The sequence below is a fragment of the Caloenas nicobarica genome, chromosome Z (genome assembly GCF_036013445.1).
Source record: "Caloenas nicobarica isolate bCalNic1 chromosome Z, bCalNic1.hap1, whole genome shotgun sequence".
Lineage (NCBI taxonomy): Eukaryota > Metazoa > Chordata > Aves > Columbiformes > Columbidae > Caloenas > Caloenas nicobarica.
The window spans coordinates 107,119,962-107,139,890 of NC_088284.1; the positions used below are offsets into that span (position 1 = coordinate 107,119,962).

Below are 19,929 nucleotides of genomic sequence, written 5' to 3' on the forward strand. Positions count from 1 at the left end.
CTCCATCATCTTTGCCAAGTCTTGGGAAACGGGAGAGGTGCCTGAGGACTGGAGGAAAGCAAATATCACTCCGGTCTTCAAAAAGGGCAAGAAGGAGGACCCGGGCAACTATAGACCGGTCAGCCTCACCTCCATCCCTGGGAAAGTGATGGAACACCTTATCCTTGGTGCCATCTTAAGACATATCAAGGATAAGAGGGTCATCAGGGACAGTCAACATGGCTTCACCAAGGGGAAGTCGTGTTTGACCAACCTCATAGCCTTTTATGAAGACGTAACAAGGTGGATTGACGATGGCAGAGCAGTGGATGTGGTCTACCTTGACTTCAGCAAAGCATTTGACACCGTCTCCCACAGCATCCTCACGGCAAAACTGAGGAAGAGTGGACTGGATGATCGGGTAGTGAGGTGGACTGCAAACTGGCTGAAGGAGAGAAGCCAGAGAGTTGTGATCAATGGGGCGGAGTCTGGTTGGAGGCCTGTATCTAGTGGAGTGCCTCAAGGGTCAGTTCTGGGACCAATACTGTTCAATATATTCATCAATGACTTGGATGAGGGAATTGAGTGTACTATCAGCAAGTTTGCTGATGACACCAAGCTGGGAGGAGTGGCTGACACGCCAGAGGGCTGTGCTGCCATCCAGCGAGACCTGGACAGGCTAGAGAGTTGGGCGGGGAAAAATTTAATGAAATATAACAAGGGGAAATGTAGAGTCTTGCATCTGGGCAGGAACAACCCCAGGTTCCAGTACAGGTTGGGGAATGACCTATTAGAGAGCAGTGTAGGGGAAAGAGACCTGGGGGTCCTGGTGGACAGCAGGATGACCATGAGCCAGCACTGTGCCCTTGTGGCCAAGAAGGCCAATGGTATCCTGGGGTGTATTAGAAGGGGGGTGGTTAGTAGGTCCAGAGAGGTTCTCCTTCCCCTCTACTCTGCCCTGGTGAGACCTCATCTGGAATATTGTGTCCAGTTCTGGGCCCCTCAGTTCAAGAAGGACAGGGAACTGCTGGAGAGAGTCCAGCGCAGGGCCACAAAGATGATTAAGGGAGTGGAGCATCTCCCTTATGAGGAAAGGCTGAGGGAGCTGGGTCTCTTTAGCTTGGAGAAGAGGAGACTGAGGGGTGACCTCATTAATGTTTATAAATATATAAAGGGTGGGTGTCACGAGGATGGAGCTAGGCTCTTCTCGGTGACAACCAACAGTAAGACAAGGGGTAATGGGTCCAAGCTGGAACACAAGAGGTTCCACTTAAATGTGAGAAGAAACTTCTTCTCAGTGAGGGTGACAGAACACTGGAACAGGCTGCCCAGGGGGGTTGTGGATTCTCCTTCTCTGGAGACATTCAAAACCCGCCTGGACGCCTTCCTGTGTAACCTCACCTAAGTTTTCCTGCTCTGGCAGGGGGATTGGACTAGATGATCTTTTGAGGTCCCTTCCAATCCCTAACATTCTGTGATTCTGTGATTCTGTGATTCTGTAATACAGCCTTCATTCTAGACACTTGCTTTTGGTTTGGGCTGGGCTAAAAACTGAACTCACAGTTAATTTGTTGCTATCAAACCGTTAACAGTCCCTGGGCCCAGAACCAGCAGGTCTCTCTGGGTCTTCTGCCCACTGTGGGGGACTGTAACCAACCAGAGATGTCTGTGGCAGAGCTTTGTGACACAGAGCTACACGTATGCCTGTGAAATACCAACTGAAGAGTTAAGGCTGGGAATTTTCTTGACAATTTAAAGTGCATGTGGGTGAGTCAAGCTAAGATGTAATTAGAAGTAAGCAAGAGCTGAACGAAACCAAAATCCCAGCAGTCTCCACCCGTTTACATAGAATAACCTAATGAAGTGCAGCAGGATACTCACATTCCCAATCTCAAAGTTTTGCCTCATGAGGAGGTAAAGTGAGGCACTGGCGTGTGACCGTATGGTGCTGATACTGCTGCTACAGTGTCTCAGGAGCCGCAGGCACAGATCCGCGCATTGCTCCGTCTCTTCTTCAAACAGCAGCTCTGGGAACTGGAAACACAGCACGTGAGGAAATTAGTGTTTGGACAGGAACACGCACTCGTGTTCCGTGAAGGCCAGGGCAATCCACTGCACTGAGCGTACACTGGCATTACAGAAAGTCCAGTCCTCTCTGTTTGAGGGGAGAGGTGCTAATTTGAATCACTTCACTTGTACAGTGAGGCAAAAGCAGACTCACTGGTAGCAATGGAAGGCAACTCATTTTACCTACCCCCACAATTTGTTCCTACATCTAGACCCTTACACTGATCTACATGAGTTCCAAAAACTCAGGCTTAAAACTGTGAGGTATTCCCAGTATACCTACAGAAACCAGGAAATTGTTTAAATTATGGGCCCAGTAAAACAAATCCACCTTAAGTGAGATTCATATAACTTAAATTCCACCTGTGTTTTGTGCTCCCTGCTGTCTACATGCCTCTGCCTGCTTAGCATGGGCCAGCAGGAACCCGCGCCACGCTTGGGCTGTGCGAACTGTACCTTTGCGTGCAGCCATCAAACCCAAAATGCATAAATACAGGTACTACCAATTATGAAAACCAGCCAGGATTTATCAACCCCCCAGACCACACTTCCTGAAAATCAATATTGCACAAAATAATAAATGCTTGGTGAAGTGACCCCAGTGCAAAGGAAGAAAACAGCCCCATCCTCCATCAGTGCTGCTCAGGATATATTGTAGCATCTGCAGAGAATTCACCTTTGAAACCAAAGCCCTCTGTGTGGCGAAGCAGTGTTGGAGATAAAGTGCACTTTGGTTGCAGGCCATGCTGTGCAGAAGCACCTTCAGCACCCCGCCGAGGATGCTCTCTTTGGACTCCGTCACAGAAACCGTCTGCAGTCAAAAGTAAACCAAAAGTTGCATGAGCAAAAATCAACCTCTCGTGTGTGTGTCAGGGGAGAACAACCGCTGAAAAGCCCTTTGGAATGGAGAAATTACCCGCTGGAGCACAAGTGTGACGGGAGCGGCTGAGGGAGCTGGGGGTTCAGCTGGAGAACAGGAGCTGAGGGGAGACCTTCTGATCTCTGAACTGCCTGAAAGGAGCTTGGAGCCAGGGGGGGTCGGGCTCTGCTCCCCAGGAACAAGCGCCAGGACCAGAGGAAACGGCCTCAAATTGCACCAGGGGAGGTTGAGGTTGGATCTTGGGAAGAATTTCTTCCCCAAAGGGCTGTGGGGCATTGGAACAGGCTGCCCAGGGCAGTGCTGGAGTCACCATCCCTAGAGGGGTGTAAAAGGCATTTAGATGAGGTTCTTAGGGACATGGTTTAGTGCCAGGCGTGGGTTATGGTTGGCCTCAATGATCTTGAGGGTCTCTTCCAACCAAAATGATTCTACGATTCTATTCTATGTTCTATTTCTATGGCCCTGCAAAACAGTCACATTTCTGAATCAACCCCCAGGTAATGAAAATCTGAGCCACACGCTAACACTGCTGGAATGATGGTGCTTTCCAGCCAATGAAGCTCTGAACTTTGGGGACCTTGTTCTACTAGAGGGAAAGTGGATTCCTCGGGTGCAAGGTGTAACCCCCAGTATCCCCAAGTCTCCCTGCAGCTCAGGAGCAGATCTGCTCTTGTGTCCACCTGCTTCCAGCCCATGCCTGTTCCATTTGTACAAAAGCAGGGGACAAAACTGCCAGGTGTCCGTGCTGATCAGCAGGGACTGAGAACATCACTGGGCTGTGCGCACAGATCAACGAGCCCGGAGGTTTCCCTGCACCACGAACATTAAGTATGGAGGCAGGAGACTGACCTGGAACTCAACAACTTGAGGTGGATTTGGGAAGGAACCAGACGAATCAGTTAGAAGAGGGCAGAACTTGGAAATTTTTACAGTTCACTACTGAGTTTTATGAACATCTGCTTCTTACACCACAATAGTGAACAACTTTCAAAAAGACTGAAGGAAGGCATTGACATTTTAAAGCAGATTATTCTGGGCTGAGGCATTACCACCCTTCCCGCTGCAGCAGGGTGCTTGAACAGTTCTGACGGCGCTCAGGCAGTTCAGAGCAGCAGGAAGGTTTTGTTTAACAATCTGCTGCCTGCCCAGGTGACCGTAATGCTGTTATATTTCTATTTTCTTACCATCCTTACCTGTACAACTATTTCTAGCGTATCCAAAATAATCAGATTCGCTTCCGTTGCAAGATTTCCATCGATAAGTGCCTCGTGTTCTATCTCTGCCCTTGATCTAATAAGAGAAAGAAAGCAATAAAATTACTTTCTGTTTAAGAAGCAGACCTACATATTTTCCGGTCAAAAATATTTTCACATTAGCAGAAAACCCCCAGTCGAAATGCATACATTTACTACTGGACAACACTACAAGGATATTTTAACGCATCCATTAAGAGGACAGGAAGAAAGACTTGGTTTTTTTTACATATACAAACTTACACAGGATTTATGTTCGCCATGCTCAGGAGAAATCACGCTACTTTCTGCCACTCCATTACTCTCCCAGGAACACAATAACAGTTTAGAATCAAAAAGCCCAACTCAAAACTGGTTTAGTAGCATCGTTCGGCATGCAACAGCACAACCAGAAACAGAACATACGGCTTTATGTTATAGACTATGGACACAAGGTGGTGCTACACGAGCTAATATAATATATCTGCACTGATGATCCCCGCAGCTAGACTGGTTGTAGCATAGTCTGAGGGTGCGATCTTCATCTGTTTAAGCTACATTATATTACAGTTCTTGAATAAGTTCAAGAAAAATGGCACCATTTGGCTGTTATTTGCCAGGCACTCACTTTGCTGGAACGGCTTTACAAAGCTCGTATGACCCCTCACACCAGTGGCCCTGGGAATTCAGCAGCAACCGCCTAATTTCAGTGGCAGGAGCTGGATTTGGCAAAGACCCAGCAGGATATTTGAAGAGCCCAACTGTGCCTTGTCCTACTGCATGTGCCACCTCCAACAGACACGGAAACTGATCAAATCCAAAGAAATTACACACCAAAGGGGACGGCAGCTGACTCGGCTCTGGGACCCAGATTGCAGCAAGCCCCCTGCCATGCTCTGGGACCGGGTCACACGCTCATTATCTACTCTTCAGGCTCCAGAAAATGAAGGCTTAGGGCCTGGCTCTCTATAAAATAATACCATCTGCACAAAATGATACCACCTGCAATCAGCTGTGCACGGTTCTTGGTGTGAAAAGTCTTGTTTAATTAATTTCAAAAGGCCAGACTCTGCCTATGAGTGCAGAACACGCTTGCAGTGCCGGAGGAGCGGAGTGCGATGGACTCGGGTCACAGTGAGGAAATATGGGTTAAAAAGCACATCTGTAGAGTTATTTAAGCAGATTATTTTGTGGGGTGAGATACCACCCTTTGATCATCAAGGTATTGCACAGCTGTTTAACATGGACAGGAGGTCCTGCTGGGAAGAGGAGAGAGGGCTCAGACTCAGTGCCAGCAGCGAACTGATTAGTTCTTCAGGCCGAATTTTAATCTGGTGTAACTCTGTCCACAGCTCTGGAGTTGTGCTGTGGTGGAATTTATACCTACATTGCTTCATTAGTAGGTTGAAACACACTGGTCACGTGGCTTTCCCAAGGTCTCAACAGGACTGGAGTCTTGGACAAAAAGCCACTACTTGACATAACAAGAGACTACATTCTGGTGTTGGACAAAGCAAGTGGAAGCTGTGAAGATGTACTTCCAACTGCAGGAAGCATTAATGTCTTCGAGGGTAAAATTTGGCCTGCTCTCCATCCAGGCTCTGAGGACCCCGTTCCCCAATTTCTTCAGAGCTTCACTTGGGCTGAGACTGTTGTCCCAGGTTTAGGAACAAGGCTTTTGCCAGGAGGATGGGGACTGCGGGTTGCAATTTGAGGAAACAAAAACGTGCACAGCGAAGCTCAAACACAACTCCTGAGCCCTCCAGATTAAACCACACTAAGAGAGGGAATTTTAGAGGAAATGGGCGTAATAAGCAATAAGAGCTCGTTTCAACCAGTTGCACACACACACCGAAAACTTCTGCCAAGCATCACAAACAACGCTGTGATGATTGAGGCTGCAGATGTACAAAACGCCAATTCATAAGAACTGCACACCAATGCTACAGTACCTGGCTGGTTTGTGGCTTCTAAAAGCACAGCACATGTGGAAAAACAACCAAAGTGATGGATTAGGACAGGAAAGGAAAGCGAGCTTTGAGAACTCCAGAATGCTCTTATGGAATAAAGGAAATATGACATGAGATATATATGCTATCTATGAACACTGTTAATGGATCGTCTCTCTAAATTACAGCTTGCTACAGGGTTTTGAGAAGGTAAAGGGTTGTATCAGTCTCTTTAAATCTCATTTTAAAACCAAAGCAAGCAAGGGACAGTGAAAAAGCAAGGAGTTAGGGCAGTGCTGGACTAAAAGCGATTTGCACACTGCCAGCCCTGTTCCAACCGAGGGCCCAAACCTGCTCACATGAGAGCTAAGTGAGCCGCTGCCATTCACCCAAGGGGAGAGACACCCCGCATTCCCACATTGGTAATGTAGAAGGATAAGGCAGAGTTACTTGTCAAGCTTTTCTGTGTTTTGACGCCAGTGAGTCATATCCTTTCTCCATCTCAAATTCTCTTGACTTCCAAACGCGCTCCCAGAAGGACTTCTCTCTGCAGGAGAATATGAAAACAATAGCAGTCACCTAATGCTAATTTTTTTTGCACGGGTAGCAAGTGTAGATTTGTTCACGAGTGACAGGTGACAGCAAACTATGACTTCTTCGAGCCCAAGGCTGTGGCACTTACCCAAGAAGTTTACATGGCCCCTAATTCTACACCGGAAGAAGTTCAGGCAAGAACACCCCATAAATGAGACATGATGACGTGCACAAAGGCAATCAAGTAAATAAATCTCCTGTAGATGGAACTTGGGAAAAGTGTCCTAATTTTGCAGGCCCAGCAAAGCATGCTGCAAACTGCAAACAGCATTTTCTAGGGGCCTCTTCGCCTGAAGATCTTGATGGGTAGTATCTCACATCACGGACGGCTGCAAGTAATTGTTGGGCATGGGAGTAGCAGTTTTTGGGAAACGGGGACAGCAGAGAAGACTTCTTTACTTACCCAGCTGTCCTCTGCTTCTTCGGACCATTTCCTGCCTTGCCCCTATGCTCCCCAAAATAGCTTCTTCAAGTTTGGCTCTCATGTCTTTTGACTTCTTGAATGTCAGACTGTTCATTCTTTCAAACACTTTCTTGCCCTGCAAGTTTCGAGAGAGACCACGAGGGAAGATTCTTTCAACCTGGGATATTTTCTAAGCATTAGCAACTCAAAATATCTTTCCTGTCTAAAGACATAGGGCAAGAAAGAAATACAGGTTTAGTTGCTAGTGAGACAATCCACTCAGACTCCAACACTGCTATGGAAAACTCTCTTCTTGTTGACAGTAAGCAAAGTGGCCACCAGCCACCCCCTTTCTCCGCAGCAGTTCCCAGATGAGTGGCAAGCAGCACAACCTGCGTAAGAAGTGAAACAAGGCACAAGACACTTGCATGGCTGAAAAGTAAACATGGAAAAGGGCTAGAGGTTGCACAGAGAAGTGCTAAGCCTTGGGATTCTAAATACAGGAAATACTTAGAGTAGAGCAGGAAATGCCTTTCTGGAGTCGTGTAAAGGATGGGAGTGTAAAGTTCCTTGGCAAGCCCTAGGAGGAACTTCAGGAGGTTTAAACAATATCGCAGTACCTTGTATTCAAAGCAGGATACACAAAGATAAAGCAAATCCAGCAGGCGATTGAGCTGCAACACCGAGAGGTCTGTGAACCATTTCTGCAAGACGCTTTCATCCGCGTTCTTGAGCACCCACAAGAGACAGATCAGGAGGCTGCGGCTGGACTCTGTTGAGAAGGTGGAGTGCTGCCTGCCGCTCTGAAACAGACAGGTCAATATGTTTGCCATGCTGTATTTTACATCCAAACACTTCAGTCATCACTAAAAGAATCTGCACCACCTACCATCCCAGCCTAAATAATTACCAAATGGGAACAGAAGGTCAATAGACATTTTTTACTAACAACCAGGAGATACACATCGCTCTTTTCTCAAACCAACAGCTCGCAGATAGACAAGCCACAAGTGTGAAGCTGTAGTTTGAACCAAAATAATCAAATTTAATGAATGAGTTTCTGCTCAGGCAGCAAATACTCACTTCCCTCAGGATGCCTTTAATAACCTCGAGCAGGTTCACAGTTACACAGAGGCGCTCCATTCATTATCTCATGCATGTATCAGTGTCTCACTTTGAGCGTGCGTAAAACCCAACAAAATGGGGTTCTGATGCAGGAGTAAAAGCAGGACTGAGAAATGGAACGGCCTGCCTGCTTCTGGAAGGAGGAGGATTCCCTCCCTGAGCAGAGAACAGGGGAAATGGCTCATTTGTGTCTTCAGCCAGGCAGGATTTAGACATGGAAGGAATTTTTGCTCAGAGCTCAATGACCATTGCATTTCACAGAGCTTTTATCAGATTGTTTCAAAACAAGAGAATCTTTATCAGAAAAGAGAATTCTTCCGTTTTCTGAGGTTTGTTGATTTTTATCCCCATCTGGCATTTTCTTATACCGTCTCTGAGAAAGGCACAACCACCTGCAAACGTGATTTGTTCCCCCTTGTCTTTCACCCTCTGCCTCCCTGTGTAACACCCAGTGGTCCCTACCACTCACTGATCAGCTTCACAGGACCTGCATGCATAAATATTTGCTTGTTGACACAGATTGAGGGTGAAGGAATAGAGAGAGGTGGCTTTGTACCGACGAGGTGTGTAGAAAACTGCTGGGCCGGGTGAGCTGAGGCACCGATGTTCCTGCGATGGCCATGGCAACTGTCTGGCTTATCATGCTTCCACCCTCGCTTTCGTAATCATCGACAGCGACGCAGCTCGGCCTCCCTCGCTGGTTGTGACTCTCTACCGAGAAACACGTGCATCTCGTCAGTCCCCAAATTCAAAGTTTCTCTCCCCAGACTCCCTCCACAGTGCTAATTTCATGGAACTGTCCAGGAATGCAAACTGAAAATCATCACGCTCATGAGGTCCTGCAAGTAAGCAGGGCTGTTATTTGAGATCACGCAAAGCAAACTACAATTTTCTAATGCAACCTACACAACCTCAGTATCTAGAACCCTTCTGAAAATTAGACCTTTTGTCCCTTTGAGTGCTTCACTTCAAATCCTGACTTGTAGCTTTATTGTGTCATTGAACTCAAAGGTTGCAGATGACACCTCCAAATTTCAAACTATTTCAGACTGGACTCCCTGCCCTGATTTGAAATAACATTTTGCAAAGCACCCCTGAAACGCGCTGCTGCCAGAGCACATGCTAAGAGGAAGGAGAAGAACTCTGCTTATCCTTCGGAATTGTTATGACAATTGTACACTACGTGAGGTGACTTTTCAAGCAGGTCAGAGATGCAGAGGGACAGTACGCAGCCAGATGTTAACTAAAATGCATTGCTCGTTTTTTGCTTCACGCGAACAATTGGGCAAATGAAGCCTTTGAGTGTTAAGTCACTGAAGATACATTTTGCAAGTACAGTTTGGGAAATGGATGCAAAAACACGTTCGAAGTCACAATTCAAAACCAGAAACAATCTCACCCAACAGTAAAGGGTTTTGTAGTTCAATTTGAGAACTCAAACACTCAAGTCTGGTGAGCGGATGAACATGTATTCAAAGCACAGAATATAAAATACCTGTAAAGTCATAAAGCTGAGGCACGGCTTCCATGATCACGCCAATCAGAGGTAGATACAGCATTGCCACCCGGGCCTTTACCTGCGGGTCAGCGTACCGCGGATCCGAGTCATGACTGGACAGTAAATTGTGTACCATATTGATGACCTTCTTATGCAATCCAAATAAACTGTTAAAAGAGAGTTGGGTCACACAGATTAGTTAATATCTTCAAAGCAAACTATACTTTGTAACTAAGGTGCTTCAAAAAACACAAAAAAAATCCTGGTTTTTATTTTTAGCTTCAAATAAAATGCCATTACACGTATTTTTTTTAATCTCCCATCTGTTTTACAAATGGCTGGCTTTTCACTGTGCCATATAAAACATACAAAAATATCTTGTGGAGGTACACACTCAATATAATGTGAACACTCTTGTATTTTCCATATGAAAACAAAGTCCCGGCTACTGCTATGCTGAAGTATTGAGTCTACTACAGATCATTAGGAGAACTTAGGGAATATGGAAAACAGGGAGAGAAACTTAAGAGGACAGCGGGTTTAGTGAAACTATTTGATGTGTTCTTTTTTTTGTTTCTATTTAACACCATTTACAGAGAGAAAAGCCCTCCTAAGACAGACCATTGCTTTTATCAAATGATAGGGAAGTTTCTGCTTCAGTTCCCCAGCCCCCCATGCAATTATTCAACCAAAACGGTAGACTACAGATCCATAATTCTGCATAAAAAGTGTCAAAGAAATGGAGGGGTAGAAGGAGAAACAGCAACAAAAATGGCCTTCCTCATTATTAAGATGCAAACGATGGCAGGGCCCAAGCACCATCCCTTTTGCTGGACACCTTGCGTGAGCCAACTCGGTGTTCACGCCTTGAAACCCCAAACTCCCTTGAATCTCTCAAGAACTCGCTCTCTGCTCCTTTCGATTCCCTCCACCACCACACCGAGGCGAAACTCAGAGCAAACAGCAGGGACCTCTGGAGCTATTTGCTTCTGTAGGCAAACCAGGCCAAGAAGACAACTTTACCCCATGCAGGAAGCAGCCAAGGAAGCTCATACATTGTGCATTAGCAAAACATAAGCTTCAGTGTTCAGACCTGAGGTATTAAAACAAGTGTTGAATTTCAGGCAGTATCCACTTTACCTGAAAAGTAGAGTTGAGTTCTGGTTAAAAAAAAAAAAAGACGAGAGGCTTTTGGCTGGATTGTTGGGGGTTTAAAACGATTTAAAAGATACCCATACAGGTTAGAGGACATCAGGTAGTTGTAGCGACACTTCTTTCCTCTGTTTTTTCAATCAAACTGTAATGAGATCCTACAATTGTTTGTTTGTGTAATTAGTGAGACCCTTAACAACTAGGAAGGAAATGCTTATTTAAGTGACCGGTTCCTTCAGATTAAGGCTAAAGGAAAGCCTTTGTACTATTTTGAAGGAGTGGCACCTAAATTGTGTTTCTGACAGTTCAAGGGAAACTATCCTGCAGGCTACAGAACTGCACAGAGGGAAAACACATCCAAACAGAGTAATTCAAACCTAGGGCTACATGGATTTCTTTTTCACTTCTCCGGAACAGAGCAGGTACCGCGGTGGATCGATCCACAGCCAAGAGGAGGAAATACGGCCCCCTAATATTTCTGGCTGATAATGCAATGAATTGATCGTGCCGCCCTCCAGCCATCCCCTCTGTTATCTCAGCCCTGGCCTAAATTTGTGTCAAGACAGCACACTTTTGGAAAAATGACTTTAGTTGCTGAATACTGAGGGCCAAATTCTGATTTTCTCACTTCTGCCCTTATAACCTCAGACAATATGGACAACATGGGCACTGTGAAACGAGCAGTATGAGTTAATAACCAAAGCACCCCAGCGTTGTTCACAGAGACAGTCTGCTGAGGGTCTACAGCTGCTTGGACTCACTCTGACACATTCAGCTCGTTCTTTCATCTGCATCTTGTAGAGTCTTTTAGATTGCAAGGGCAGGATGAGAGGAAACGGCCTCAAGTTGCGCCAGGGGAGGTTTAGATCGGATAGGAGGGAAAATTTCTTTTCAGAAAGGGCTGTCGGGCACTGGAACAGGCTGCCCAGGGCAGTGGTGGAGTCACCATCCCTGGAGGGGTTTAAAAGATGCGGAGATGAGGTTCTTGGGGACGTGGGTTAGTGACAGCGTGAGGTTGACGGTTGGACTCGATGATCTCGAGAGTCTCTTCCAACCAAAACAATTCTATGAATCCAAGTGCGCTGGAGGAGGATGTGATGCACCGTGTTGCAGTGCAGCACCCCGTATGGAGGGATCTGTGTAACCCACCCGCCTCGACCCAAAGAGTTCTTATAAAACGGGTGAGCTAAAATTTAACATAGTTTACTAATGGAGCAAAAAGAGCAAGAACAGAACACACTGAAGCCTGTGTATCACCCATCAAGACCTAAGGCAAGGCTCTAACACAATAAGCAACTAGATGGATATCCTTCTCCAGTGCTGCTGCAGGATCGCGCAACTAGGAACAATTCTGAGTTTTTTCCAGTGGGGGCCAAAACACGGCAGGCATGTCTGAAGCCTCTACTAATAGCCTGCTCATGATACTATTTGCCTGTTAAAAGTCTTCACAGGCAAGGGAGGAGCGGATCGGAACAGACTGGGTTACTTTATACGGTGGATCTACCAGGGCGAATGTAGAAGGTTGAAGCCTGAGAACAGCCAATACACTGCAAACTACAAGTCATTCTGGAAAACAATAAAACCCAAATGCATTACTGGTATACATCTCCACGAAAATTCAGGAGCTTTGATCAAATCGCATCTCAAGAGTTCAACTAGAATCAGGGGTTTTTTTCTGTCTAGACCAGGTTTGAGGGAGGAGCCGTCTCCCCACTGTCCCTTTGTGCAGCTGGGCTGAGATTACCGTCCTGGGCCAAGCTTAAGTGCTGAGAACAGCAAGATGAGAGAGCTCAAGGGGCAGGGAGGTGAGAACAGAAAGTTGGTGAAGAACAAGGGCAAATATGATGAGAGACAGGACCCGATTTCTGACCAGTGAGTGGGATGGTCCTGTGCCACAAAAAGGATTTCTGCAGCCAGCGTATATGAGTAAAGATTTGCTGCTTTTTCCATTTCAGGCCAACAAATGGCCTGCAGCATGTTATGTATGTATACAAGAAAATATTCTAATTTATGGCATCACTTTCTTCTCCAACAGGAAACAGAATAAATGTTTAACTCCCGAGACCTCTTGTTAAAGGGGCAGAATTAACCATGAATCATCAGCATTTGTTGACTCAGCCGATATTTCTGAGTCCACCTTGAGAAAAATGCCTGCGAGATAACTTAGGACTGCAGAAGCAATCAATAATTTCCATTGAAACCCATTTTAAAGAGGCAAGGCAGAATATAGCCCTAAAGAACACAAGTAACAGACTGGACGTCAGAACTACAGGCTACACTCCTACTTCAGAAAAATATTTGCTGCACAAGCCGGGCAAGTCACGGACAAACTGCATGTTTGACTCTATTTGTCTATATATGTGACCTGCAGGGACCTCATCAATGCATAATTTCTGCTTAAAAAGAGCTGGGAGGACCACAAGTGAAATACATTGCAACATTCAAAACCACCAGCCACAGAGACTTCTGAAACATTGAAAATTTTCTTGTTACAATTGAGAAAATCTGTTTATCTATTTTCCTCCTAAGAGCCTCAGCTGTGCCCCTGTGGCAGACAGGGGCTCCAGCAGGAACCTCTCTCCCTTCTTCTCAGCTGGAAAAATGTGACTGAAACCATGTTTCAGAGTCAGGGCCAAGGAAGTACGAAATATGAGTGGTAGGGAGAAAGTGGATTCTTAAAGAACTGGTTTCTTATCCTCTCAGCTCACAAATTTAAATCAGTTCTGGCCATGGCAGAACTTGCTTTGCATCCACAACTTGCTTGGAATTACAGAAAAGTATTGGGGAAAAAAAATTGTACAGATTTACCCTTCTGCATCAGGATCTAAAATGACAGCCAGTTCTGTCAATACAAGCCCGGCCAAGTAATGCTGCTGGCGGAAAGGCACAGACAATTCAAACATATTTGCAATCTTCTGGTCTTGGACATTTGTGGAGAATCCAGAACTCTGCAAAAAATCAAGTTTCAGAAGTTGCATAATGAGGCCCCTTGGAACACAGAGTCAAAGCTTATGAAATACATTAGAAGCAGTTTTCAGAACTAAAGACAATCTCACATAAACTACCTTTTCCCTTTTTTTGTTTGGATCTAAGCACATCTATTTACATTATGTGTAAACTCACTAACTCTGCTGTTAATTCTGTTTGCTGTCATTGCCTTCCCACCTACAGGACAAGCCTTAGGAAAGCTAAGCCCAAATAATCTTTAAAAGCAGATCAGTTAAACTTTTAACTCAGGTACAGATGCTCCTATTCAGGTTTAAGAAGGCTTTAATTTGATTTAGTTTATGTTATTTTACAACTAATTAATCCACCTGAATGACACACTTGCTAATTCAAATTACTTTTTCTGCACAGGCTCGGACTGAATACAGTGCTGTGAAACATCCTTGTTCTGTAAGAGAAGGGCAACATTGGGCAAAGCCTTTTCTTTAATGGCTCATTTAGGTTCATGTGTTGGTCCAGTATAGAAGGGGACTAGGTCCCTAAGGACAGAAATATGTCTGGTGACCGTGAGGACAGGGATATGGGCATTCTTTTTTCAATAATAAACAATCAAAAGAAGTCAAAAATCTATGTAGCAGGAAAAATTAATTTCTAAATGAACACTTCCAACTGATCTTAGCAAGCAGACACTGAAAATACAGGCGGTGCAACCGCCTCACACGATTTAGGCCTCAGAACACAGCCCAACTTGCATTTCCACAAAGGATCTTTGTCACGGCGTACCTGAGAAGTCGCTGAAGACACAGACGGTGATGGAGATGCAGGCGGTGTGAGCAAACTGCAGGGTAAATTCAAGGTGACGTAGTGTTCGTGGCTGCAAATGATGCGAAGGAAGTCCAGCCTCAGAGACGCCAGGTTACTTGGATTTGTTAAGGAATACAGCTTTGAAGACACCTGGCGAGTTTAGCCCAGAAGATCGCTGTTAGCACCAAAACAGAGTATAAATGCAGCACCAGCCTCCCCGTCCCACCAGTGCTCCTCAAAACACTTGCAAAGCAAAAATGGAAGAGCTTGATATCATTAAATGGTCACATCCACATCACTTCTTTGTGCTACAGATTCAACTTGTGATGTGCGGGAGGGATATACTTCCCAGCCAGTGGCACATATTTCAGTACAAGATGTATATAAGAGCGCTATTTATATTAAGGAGACGAAGAGCTACGTGCTTCACATATGACAGCCACATCCTAGTGATTTAAGTAGGGAGTTGTGAGAAGCAGGACCACACAGTGCGATGCATCAACAGGTCGAAGACGCGGGTTGGCGAACACAGAGTAGGCAACAAAGTTCAAATGCAATTGCTTTTCCTGCTCCTTATATAAAATGTTTTAGACTCTGCAGCAAAAATGAGTCCTGATACCTCCTCATCTCCTTGGACACAGTGTCAGCACAGATGTTTGTAGTCAAACAAAACCTTGTGGTCTGAGGCAATTCCCCTGCCACAACATTGCAAATAAGCTTCCCAACGCATAACGTAGGAATCTTCCTTGTGGGGAGGAGACTTTGCACCCTCAGAAGGATGGAAGGGGAGTCTGGCGACTGATGGGATCATACAAGGTAAATGTGTCCTTGAGAGACAAACCATCATAGTCTGAGCTCCCTCACAAAACCTCCTACTAATTTTTGTTTCAATTTACTCTAAATGTGGTAAGCAGAGGGAATAAATCTTCCTCCCTGCTGCGTGTACATTCACTCAAGGAAGTTACTCCCTGTTCACATTTAAGAGTGCAATCAGAAGGGTGTAAACTCTACATCACCACTGAGAATGGCTTGCTTGCTCTAAACAGACTTGAATAGCAGAATTCTGTGTTCATACTTTACTGTCTGTTCAAAGAAAATTAGAGTAATAGGCTATGCTATGGTTCGCAGTTAAGTCATAATATTTGTCTACATTCACCTGTTTGTAGCAAGTCTTAATAAGAACAAAAACAAATCCTCTGTCCATGATAGACAACAGGTCATTGAGGAAAAATGCAAGACTGGTGTTGAGCCTTTCGACCATTTCTGTATCCTAGAGAGAAAGAAGAGAAAAACGGGAAAGAAAATGAAGAACACTGTATGTTTTCAAACAATTCCTGGTCGAGGTACCAGCAAACATGCAGCAGGTCTCGTGCCTGAGCTCTGTCTGACCGGGGTTCAGTTTAATTGTTTGTCATTACCTTCTGAAACCGGGAGACTATATCACCGGCAATTGTGCTGACCAAAGCAGTTACATCATCCATGAAACGCTCGGGAAAACGATTCTTTCTTGGCGCATCCAGTTTGTCAGCAAAATACAAATGATGCACCATGCTCTTCACCTATAGGAATATAAATTACAGCAAAGTCACTTGCAGCTGTTGCCGTTTGTGTTTTAAACTACGAACAGGAAGGCGATAAGCGAGGTGTTTCCAGTTTGCTCACCATCAGCTCGAAGAAGAACCAGGCTTGCTGTAGGGCTGCCTCCCGCACGCTCCCGCTGCACACAACCCACTGTAAGGCCAGCTCTTCGTGAAAAAGCTACACAGATTAAATCCAGAGTTAGTCCGAGCCTCACGATCAGTTCACAATAAAGTCCGCATGAGAAATGGTAGCACGGTCCATGGGAAGTGTGGCAAACAGTGAGGTTAAGCAAAATAAATAACTGGGAACGTGACAGCAGTGGTGGCATCCCTTAAAGAAATCCCCAGCTAACGATGAAGGACGATGTTATGGTATGTGATGTGAGAAACGTTTCACAGCATCTTGCTCCAAAATTGAATTTCAAGTGGCAAAAGAATTTTCCACCCACCCCCCCACCCCGAAAAAAAAAAAAAGTTTGGTGCTCAAATTAGTTTAGTTTAGAAGTCTACCTTTCTGCCTGGTCTGATTTTTGCAGGAAAAAGGAGTAAAAAGTGGACATATAAAGCAATTTGTACAAAGTTGTATGTGAGAAAGGACTTTAAACAGTAAGAAAGAAATGTGGGGCTAAGAAACAGCTTTTTGATTTATTTTCTTGGGAGGACCAACCCGCAGACTGGGCGTTGTCAGTGATCACATTTTCATTACACAAAAGTCAGGCATTTTGCCTTTCTGACATTTATTAGGATCTTGTCAGGATCTTGTTAGGATCTTGCCAGCTAACGCATTATAATTTTGCACACAAAAATGTATCATTTACATGTCTAGACAGTGCTATTCATATTTTTTGAAAGCCAGCAGTACACTGGCTCCAAACAATATGGACATTAAATCAGACAAGCTACTCCTGATCATTTTATTCTTCCCAATTCAACTCTTGCCAGAATACTTCATATTCACTACAGCCTGGATATTCAGAGGTGTTAAGCAACAGCAGTTCCTAATGACCTCGGAAAAACTCAGGCTATAAATAAAAGAATAGATTGCATCATGTTTTCAGAATGACTTGACCTCCCTGCCCCACAAAATCAATTGTCTTCACTGAAATCTACCTTTTTGGTTGGTAATCGTCCTGTTAATGTTTGTAAGAAACTTGACGTCTCAGTGTGCGAAGACATACGATTACAACTTCGATCCGTAGCCTACGGAGTGGAGATGAATGAATGATGACAGGACATTAAAGTTTGCTGTGGATGGGTTTTGCAGCTCAAGGACAACGTACGTTTACAAAAATACTGTTCCAACTGTAGACTTTTACTGTCTTTACACCTTTTTATGCATTCTCAAACTCTCATTCATTTACAGATCTGGTTTAAACAAAATGACAGTACTTTTTACTGTTTTAAGACATATAGGCTATTTAAATAACTGCGTGTTCTTATGCACAAAGACACTTAATGCTGCAAAGCATGAAACTTTTTAATCGTTGTATTTTCTCAACATGCATATGTCCAAGGAGGTAAGAGTTGTAATTTCAGCCCATACCTCTCAATCTACCAGCGACCGAGCATGTGGGGATGTGCCCCACAGCGATGCTGCAACTGGCACAGGCAATGAGAAAATTACTGAAGTTCTGGTTCTGATGGAAATAATTTGCCGTGAGTGCAAGTGAACTCAGGCTAAATAATTCTGGATGAGCGATAAACTGGAAAGGAGGCACAGTTGAGAGGTATGTTCAAGGCAACCATGCAGTGGAAAGCAGCAGGCAGCGGGGGCTAAATAAAGTAAGTCTTTCTGACTGAAGCTGCTATGAAGTTTTCATACTTTGCAGCACAGAACAGATAAAATCAGACCTAGCAAGTCACTGGTTCCAGCACTTAAATTTACATGTTTTACGAGAGAATTTTACATGGGTACCAATTTTGGTTTCCACTCAAACAGTCATGAAGGATTACTTGACTATGAATACTAAATGCTTGATGAAAATGGCAAAATGGTTCACAACATCAAAAGAAATGGCAAACATGGACAAAACTATGAAGCTGTGATTAATGTTCCCACTTAGAAATGTGCTCCACCTGAAGCTGAAACTAGTGTTAGGAAAGAGAGAGAGAAAAAAATAAAAAAAAAAAGAAAATAAAAGCAGTCGCAGCATTTACATTTCACAGACCAGCAATCACTGAAATGAAAGAAGGGGACACGTTCACGCATTTTGAGGTTTTTTCATGCAGTGTGGTGAGGTGGTGGGGGAGAAGATGCTAATTTATAAAATAAAACTCAATGTTTTCCAGGAATAAATTAAAAAAAATAATAATAATAAAAACAAACCACCAAAATCAGAGTGTACACTGAAAGGAAGATATTCTACAAGGAAACATCAGGGAAAACAAAGCCAGAAAAACCTCTCCCGAGGACACCACCTGTGTTGACTCTGCACTTGGGCTGGGGTTGGATCCCCATGGGGCTGCTTTTGGACCACCAGTGTTTACCCAGGAATTGGAGCGGTCTAAACCCTGGGCATGTAATAGAAAGCAGTTGGGAAAGGAAAGAAATATTACATGTTGCATGCCATACAGTAGTCAAAGTTTAGCCCTTAAAAGCAATCAAAGCAGCTACGCTGCGAACACGTCACCAGTTAGCGCTGTTAAAGCAGCCTGAATTCCCAGGTGTCTCTTGAGACGTTTTAGTCCAGAGGATTATTTTATATCTCATCACACACATACACCACATTAATACTGTTGACAGCTCCGGTCCAACCCTTCCTATTGTAACTTTTGACATTCAAAAACTCTCCTCCTCCTGAAAAAAAATTTGGTCAGTTTAAACCAGTTCATTTCAGTAGATGGAGCCAGCTGAGATTTACAGTGTGACACAAATTGGTGCACAGATGTGAAAACCACAAAGGATGCTCTCTGAGGTTTCCAGCACTTTTAAGGTAGATTACTCGCTAGCCCACAGTCTATAAGCTCTACAAATCCTATGGAAATGGTGAAAAACTTCAAAGAAACTGTCAGCTCTCACAGGGTTTTCTGCTCACAGAATAAAAATCTGGCACTGCTGGTAGAGTAACCCTGTGAACAGGATTTCACGTGGAAACTCGGCTATTTTCTCTGGGCCGTGTGGCAAAGAGAGGAAGGAGCACATACCTTTTCTGGAACCAAGGAAAATATCTGAAAAATCATCCTGCTTTTTAAAAGCTCAGTCTACTTTGTACTTCAAGTTCTACTCCTGCAATGAATCATATGGGCAAAATGACTGTGGATCCCTCCTCTCTCTCTGCTCCCTTCTCCTCTCAAGCCACTCAGAAATAAGAAAAGGAAAAATTAAAATGTGTTTGTCACCCAGGCTTCTCCCAAGTCACGAACATTCAGTGGGACACAGTGGATTTTCCTGGGTCCCTGGAACCCGTTCTAACAGAGGCAGTTTTGCAATGCCACAGCCAAATAGCCAAATTCCTTATAAATTCCATGCCTGGATTTCAACCCTCACCTGAGCGAGAGCTTCCATCCCGGTTTCTGTGCCAACTTAGGGCTTTTTCCCAATCCACGAAGCAAAGGTGCAGCCCGTTTCATCGCGGCGATTATCACCAGCTGCAAAGTCCAGCAAGCCCAACAATCTGTTTCTCTCAGACAAGAAAAATCCACCTCAAGGTTGAACCCAGCATGAGAGCTGTAACCTGGGATTCGAACCATTAATCCACTGAGCTATCCTCTACGCAGAGT

At 44.6% G+C, this 19,929-nt stretch overlaps 1 protein-coding gene across 9 annotated transcripts in view; it reads right to left on the reverse strand.

Moving 5' to 3' along the window:
- The window catches only part of DOCK7 (dedicator of cytokinesis 7), a 103,930-nt gene that overhangs the window by 17,852 nt on the left and 66,149 nt on the right, over nucleotides 1-19,929 (reverse strand). For 4 of the 9 annotated variants that reach the window (XM_065655493.1, XM_065655492.1, XM_065655491.1 and 1 more), the window contains exons 23-37: nucleotides 17,320-17,409; nucleotides 16,292-16,387; nucleotides 16,048-16,188; nucleotides 15,786-15,899; nucleotides 14,609-14,779; nucleotides 13,688-13,827; nucleotides 9,725-9,894; nucleotides 8,786-8,940; nucleotides 7,725-7,907; nucleotides 7,105-7,240; nucleotides 6,558-6,654; nucleotides 6,111-6,128; nucleotides 4,120-4,216; nucleotides 2,723-2,857; nucleotides 1,861-2,013 (exon numbers count right to left, since the gene is read on the reverse strand). In XM_065655493.1, coding sequence (XP_065511565.1) covers nucleotides 1,861-2,013; nucleotides 2,723-2,857; nucleotides 4,120-4,216; nucleotides 6,111-6,128; nucleotides 6,558-6,654; nucleotides 7,105-7,240; nucleotides 7,725-7,907; nucleotides 8,786-8,940; nucleotides 9,725-9,894; nucleotides 13,688-13,827; nucleotides 14,609-14,779; nucleotides 15,786-15,899; nucleotides 16,048-16,188; nucleotides 16,292-16,387; nucleotides 17,320-17,409 — 1,896 coding nt within the window. The remainder of the gene's footprint in view (nucleotides 1-1,860; nucleotides 2,014-2,722; nucleotides 2,858-4,119; nucleotides 4,217-6,110; nucleotides 6,129-6,557; nucleotides 6,655-7,104; nucleotides 7,241-7,724; nucleotides 7,908-8,785; nucleotides 8,941-9,724; nucleotides 9,895-13,687; nucleotides 13,828-14,608; nucleotides 14,780-15,785; nucleotides 15,900-16,047; nucleotides 16,189-16,291; nucleotides 16,388-17,319; nucleotides 17,410-19,929) is intronic. The other 5 variants (XM_065655495.1, XM_065655494.1, XM_065655499.1 and 2 more) reach the window with 3 other exon arrangements.